The sequence below is a fragment of the Coenobita brevimanus genome, chromosome 34 (genome assembly GCF_032717465.1).
Source record: "Coenobita brevimanus isolate Jiangsu-jjx chromosome 34, ASM3271746v2, whole genome shotgun sequence".
NCBI lineage: Eukaryota > Metazoa > Arthropoda > Malacostraca > Decapoda > Coenobitidae > Coenobita > Coenobita brevimanus.
In genome coordinates, this window is record NC_136987.1 from 24,387,088 (window position 1) to 24,394,054 (window position 6,967).

Here is a 6,967-nt window from a genome sequence, read left to right on the forward strand (position 1 = left end):
AATGATTATGTCAGATAAAATGAACCACATATAATATCCCTAACTGAAACAAAATTAACACCAAGGATATCGAATGACATACTAAACTTAGAGGAATACAATATATGGAGAAGAGACAAACTTAAAAAAAGGAGGAGGAATTATAATATTAACTAAGAACAATCTAAAAGTCAATGAAATAAAACTAGATATACCATCACAAGTAGAACTGATTGCAGTAGAGATCAACACATCTGAAGGGAAAGTGATTGTAGCGAATTTGTACATGCCACCCAGATCAAACACATGGGAAAGAGACGAATATGAGGACCTGGCAGAGAGTACAATTCAGAGTTTAAGATCATTACTACATAAAATGGAAGAGAAATCGGAAAGAATCATACTAACTGGAGATTTTAATACAAATAAAAATTGGAATACTCTAGATATAATTAGCCAAGAAAGCTGTTGGGACCAAAAGCTCCTGGATCTCATGCAAGAGTTTTTCCTAACGCAACATGTGAGGGAAACCACCAGAAAAAGAGGACTCTATGTACCTTCAATGCTAGATCTAATATTTACTAGGCAAGGAAATGATATTGACAGTTTAATATATCACCCTCCACTAGCCAAAAGCGATCATGCAGTACTAAATTACAACTTCAGGATAGCATATGACATAGTTAACAGCAATGAAAGTTACAAAAAGAGCCTAAACTATAAAAAGGGAAATTATCGAGACCTAAAGAAGTATTTCTTAGAAGTTGATTGGGAAAATGAGCTTAGAGGACAAGATTTAAATGCTGTATATAAAAATTTTTGTGAATTTTATGAAATAGGAGTCCAGAAGTACATCCCACAGCACAAAGAAGCATATAAGAAAATACAGAAATGGTTCAATACAGAATGTAAAAAATTAAAAGAAAGAAGAAATTTGTTGTAGAATAGATACAGAAGACAATAGTGAAAGGGCATATAATAATTACAAACAGGCAAGAAACGATTATACAAGAATAAGGAAGGTAGCCCAAAAACAGTTTGAGGAGGATATAATAAATAAAAGTAGTGATCAACCAAAGCTATTTTACAGCTACATCAGAAGGAAAACCAAAGTAAAAGATATAATACAATCCATTACGGACGAGGGAATCACCTATACACAAGAGAAAGATATTTGTGAAGCGCTAAATAAGAATTTCCAAATAGTTTTTACAGAAGAAAAAAAATTTGAGAGGGACTATGTGGAACATGCATGTCCACATATACTACCAGATATACAAATATCAGAAAAGTAATACGGGAGGAGTTAAGTAAATTAGACAGAGAAAAAGCAAGTGGTCCTGATGAAATTTCATGTTGAGTACTACGAGAATGTGCAAAGGAGTTAAGTAAACCATTATTTTTAATTTTCAAGAAATCCTTGAGTCAAGGTAAACTACCTGATGTTTGGAAGAAAGCAAATATTGTCCCCTTATTCAAGAAAGGGAATAGACAAATCCACTCAACTACCGACCAGTATCACTGACCAGTGTTGTAAGCAAGGTATTAGAAAAGCTTATAAGAAAAGCTTGGGTAAATCATGTAGAAGAACACAGTATGATAACAGAAAGACAGTTTGGTTTCAGAAAAGGAAAATCATGTGTTACTAATCTGTTGAGCTACTACGACAGAGTAACAGACACAATACAGGAAATAGAAGGATGGGTGGACAGTATCTATTTTGATTTCAAGAAAGCATTTGACACAGTACCACACCAAAGACTTTTATGAAAACTGTACCATCAAGGAGGAATTCGAGGCAAACTGTTTTGTTGGATGAAAGATTTTCTCATAAAAAGAGAAATGAGAACAGTACTAAGGGGAAACTACTCATCATGGAAAGAAGTGACTAGTGGAGTACCACAGGGTTCAGTGCTGGCACCAATCATGTTTTTAGTGTATATAAATGGTATAAACAGTAACACTGGAAATGAAAGCTATCTGAATATGTTTGCAGATGATGCAAAAATACAAAGGAGAATTACTAACACAGACTCTTGTAAAGAGCTGCAAGAGGAATTCAATAAACTTTATGAATGGAGTAATACCTGGCAAATGGAATTCAATGTGGACAAGTCTCATGTAATCAAGTTTGGTAAAAGTGGAAAAAGACCTGACTGGGATTATTCGTTAGGAAATAAAACCCTACACATCAGAAAGAGAGAAGGACCTAGGTGTGATTATCAGTAACAGACCATCTCCAGCTGACCACATCAGCGAGAAGGTACGGAACATGTATACACTGCTTGCAAATATGAGAATAACATTCACATACATAAATGAAGACATGCTAAGAAGGATAATAACATCATTCATTAGACCAACCCTGGAGTATGCATCAGTAGTCTGGAGTCCTCATCTCAAAAAGCACAGACAAGATTGAAAAAGTTCAAAGGGCCGCTACAAGATGGATACCAAGCTTAAGGGACCTAAGGTACGAAGAAAGACTAAATAAATTGAATCTACCAACACTACAGGAGAGAAGGAAAAGAGGTGACATGATAATGCTATATAAATGCATATCAGGGAAGGAGAAAATAGACATAAATGATTACTTAACATATGGGGAAGCATCAGCAAGAGGACACTGCAAAAAACTGCATAAGAAGAGAGGTGATAAAGACGTAAGGAAATTCAGTTTCCCAAACAGAGCAATTGATCAATGGAATGCACTACCGAATGAAATAGTGTGTGCCAAAACAATTCACAAATTTAAGGATATGTACGATAAATATGGTTTAAGACACGGGACAGTACGAGCTTGACTCATTCCTGTAAAGATACAATTAGGTAAGAACAATTGGGTAAGAACACACACACACATACACACGGAGGCGCACGCACACACACACACGCACGAGCACGCACGCACGCACGCGCACACACACGCACACACACGAGAGAGAGAGAGAGAGAGAGAGAGAGAGAGAGAGAGAGAGAGAGGTTGCTCAGTTCATGTCTGGGGGAATTCTTCGGTGACGTGATACAAAGAGGATGGCAGAGGTGGTACAAAGAGGATGGCAGAGGTGGTACAAAGAAGACGGCAGAGGTGGTACAAAGAAGACGGCAGAGGTTTTACAAACAGGGTGGCAGATGTTACAAAGAGGTGGCAGGGGTGGTACAAAGAGGGTGGCAGATGTTACAAAGATGTGGCAGGGGTGGTACAAAGAGGTTGGCAGAGGTGGTACAAAGAGGGTGGCAGAGGTGGTACAAAGAGGATTCCAGAGGTGACACAGACATGTGTAGACAATGAAGGTTAAGTGTGAGAAGAATGATGAAACTGAAGGAGCAGACGTGAGCAGACATTAAAACCTTAAGTAAAGATCCCTAATTAAGTAGCACAAGACTGAGTAACCCTGAAGAGCAGGTATGCAAGGACCAAAGTTTAAGTTCAGACGGTCAAATTATATAAAATGTAAATGACAGGGTGAAAATGATGGGATGTAAATGATAAGGTTAACTGATTGGATGTACAGTATATGATAGGGTTAACTGATAGAATGTAAATGATAGGGTTAATTGATGGGATGTAAATGATAGGGTTAATTGATGGGATATAAATGATAGGGTTAATTGATGGGATATGAATGATAGGATATATGTAAATGATTCGGACGCAAATGATGGGGGGACGCAAAGGATGGGGGGACGCAAATGATGGGGGGACGCAAAGGATGGGGGGACGCAAAGGATGGGGGGACGCAAAGGACGGGGAGGACGCAAAGGACGGGGAGGACGCAAAGGACGGGGAGGACGCAAAGGACGGGGAGGACGCAAAGGACGGGGAGGACGCAAAGGACGGGGAGGACGCAAAGGATGGGGAGGACGCAAAGGATGGGGAGGACGCAAAGGATGGGGAGGACGCAAATGATGGGGACGCAATATATTAGGGATGCAAAATGATGGGGATGCAAAATGATGGGATGTAAATGGAGGGATATAAGTGATGGGATGTAAGTGATGGGATGTAAGTGATGGGATGTAAGTGATGGGATGTAAGTGATGGGATGTAAGTGATGGGATGTAAGTGATGGGATGTAAATGATGGGATGTAAATGATGGGATGTAAGTGGTGGGATGTAAATGATAGGATGAGATGTAAATGACGGGATGTAAGCGATGGGATGTAAGCGATGGGATGTAAGCGATGGGATGTAAGCGATGGGATGTAAGCGATGGGATGTAAGCGATGGGATGTAAGCGATGGGATGTAAGTGATGGGATGTAAGTGATGGGATGTAAGTGGTGGGATGTAAATGATAGGTTGAGATGTAAATGATGGTGTATAAGTGATGGGATGTAAGCGATGGGATGTAAATGACAGGATGGGATGTAAATGATACATATCCAAGCCTGCATTAAAAGTTCAGTAGTATAATGAGTATTTTAGCTACATCACTAAGTATAGAAATAGATTACACAATTAGGCAAAAATAGAATGTGGTTAGAGGGAAAAGTAACTTGAAAAATGTATTACTTGCATGCAAAGGATAATCTGTGGCTGTTTAACGAGGATGAAGATGTATGATGATATTAGAAATCTCTCTTAAATAAATAAAACAGGAGATGGAAATAAATCGTAGAACTGAAGATTCTTAACTAAAAAAATTAAAAGCTCCTTATATAAGCACCAGTGAGCTTAAGTTAAATGAGGACTATATGTAACATCATCCTTGAGTCCTAGCTTATCGTATCGTATCGTATCATTTATGAAGGTTCCATGCGTCGGCCTTGGTCACCTAATGGCGACTCTTCACGCTGCTCGATCACTGGCTGACTCCATGTTCATTCTCATATCCTTGAGATCACACTATGACCTCGTTCCAGACCTTTCGTGGTCTGTCGCTCGCAACCGTGACCCCAACGTTCACACTTCTCACGTGCACCCAATTGTCATCCTCATTCCTCTCAACATGCCTCGACCATCTTAGTTTACCCCTCCTCATTACCGCACAAATACATTCCAGTCCCATCCTTCTTCTCAGCTCTTCAATTGCAATCCTATCCTCCCCGCCCCCCCAGGCCTCGCATTCAAGGACACACTACACATCCGCCTAATCATTGTCATTTCTGTGCGTTTGAGCCTACGAGTATTCCCTTCCATTACTGTCCAGGTCTCATTACCACACAACTGCCATACAGCATTACATTCCCAACACATGTCACATACAAAGATCCATTAGCACAGAGGGAGACCTCTCGTAATGCTAGTACAGGCAACAGCTCCATGAAATAAGAAAAATAAATAAATGAAAATAAACAGGCTGACAAAGGATAAATAAATGGTGTACTCACATAGGAACAGCTTCAGAAATCAGCATCTCAGGTTGCTTAGTGAAGGTGATGACAGTCTTTGCCCGTCCCCCACAGTAATAATCTCCTGTAGCAGTGGTGACAGTTACAAAGGTGTTATTGTCATCTCTGGCCACTTTAAGAGCCTTCATCAGCTCACTCAACACCTGTGAGGGAAATTGAAAATTGTCAAGCATCTACAGTTATCGAGTGAAGGGAGATTTTTGTTCCACTATTCTATGTTCACTTGAAATAGGTGTAAAAGTGCATTCTCTTCATGTTGAATGCAGAGTCGTAAGAAGATATTAAAATCAGAATATGCTGCTAATCAGGAAGTGCTTTATGGATAGGATATAGAGCCGTAGTATTGTCTTATTCCGCCACTCACCAGTGAGAAATGTTGCAAAGGGAGAATTTTCTGCAAAGTGAATGGACTATAGGTAACATTTTCTCTACTTGTACAGAAACCAAAAAATAATGCAGTACGCAGCCTGCATGTTTATTTTTATTTTAATTCACTGTACTTAATTACCCCTTTCAATCCGGGGACGTGATTTGTTAATTTACTCTTGTTACCTTCACACGACTTTAGTATTTGGTATCTGTTTTATGGAAGGACTAAATTAAGACTACCTCACCACTGTTTCAAAAAGTTTGTCCATTATTAAAGCCGAGAATAAGAAAAAAAAAATCATTAATGGAGTTTAGCTTAAGAAAAACCAATGCACATATTAAAGGTGTTAAATAATTCCTTGTTGTAATTAAGCCTATGTGAAAACAAATGTCCCAAAATTTTTTAAAAGAGCAAACTATCCTACCGGTCCCGTGATGGTGTTCTTGTGGTCTTGCCTGTCGAACACGATGACCCTGACCCCGTCCTTGCTAAACACCCTGAGCCAGTGGTAGTGGTCTTTGGTCTCCTTCGACACGAGGGCCAGGTGCTGGAAGAGGGACCACTTCTGGCGGACTTGAACTGTCGTCTGGGGAAGGCTGATGCGTGGAGTCTGACCTCTGAACAGCTGCACACCCAGACACGCGGACCTACGGAAGTTCTCTTCATCCATTTATAGCCAGACGCCATAATCCCGCAAGGGGTGGCCTTTTGCTTTGAGTTAATAGAAGAGTTTCCGGTCAAAAATTTTTTCTAAGTAAGATAGTTGTGTAAGTAAAAATTACGCAGAAAATTACTATGTCAACCGTTCCCCCCCAAAAAAAAAAAAAAAAAAGAGATGCATGAAAAAATACTAAAGTAGCTGAAAAATCACGTGACTCAAACGGTCGTGACGTCAGTACTCACACTGAGGTAGCGTTTACATTTAGCCTGCATACACTGTGCTTATTTCTGACCTCTAAAATGCCCAATGACAAAAGGAATAATTGCTAGCATTTCGTTCCAATGTGTAAGTGCACTGACGAAAGCACACCAGGGAAATTATTCATCTGCGTTCCAGCCAATAACTATAGACGAAAGCAGTGGTGTCTGAGTGCTTGTCGGAAGTTCCCAGTGCTGGAATGCAGTCTTTACTGTTGTGAAAATATTATTTACTTCGCCATATAGGTTCATATACACCTAATTATCTGAAATTCGTAAAAAAAAAAAAAAAAAAAAAAAAAAAAAAACTGTGCTTAATTTAACTATTAACAGAAAAGTAGGATG

General features: G+C 39.4%; 1 protein-coding gene across 1 annotated transcript in view; it reads right to left on the reverse strand.

The window, feature by feature from the left end:
- The window catches only part of LOC145396027 (enoyl-CoA delta isomerase 3, peroxisomal-like), a 25,760-nt gene extending 19,386 nt beyond the window's left edge, over nt 1–6,374 (reverse strand). The window contains exons 1-2 of the mRNA XM_080269491.1: nt 6,129–6,374; nt 5,314–5,477 (exon numbers count right to left, since the gene is read on the reverse strand). Of these exons, the coding sequence (XP_080125617.1) occupies nt 5,314–5,477; nt 6,129–6,374 (410 nt within the window). The remainder of the gene's footprint in view (nt 1–5,313; nt 5,478–6,128) is intronic.
- Nucleotides 6,375–6,967: the final 593 nt, after the last annotated feature.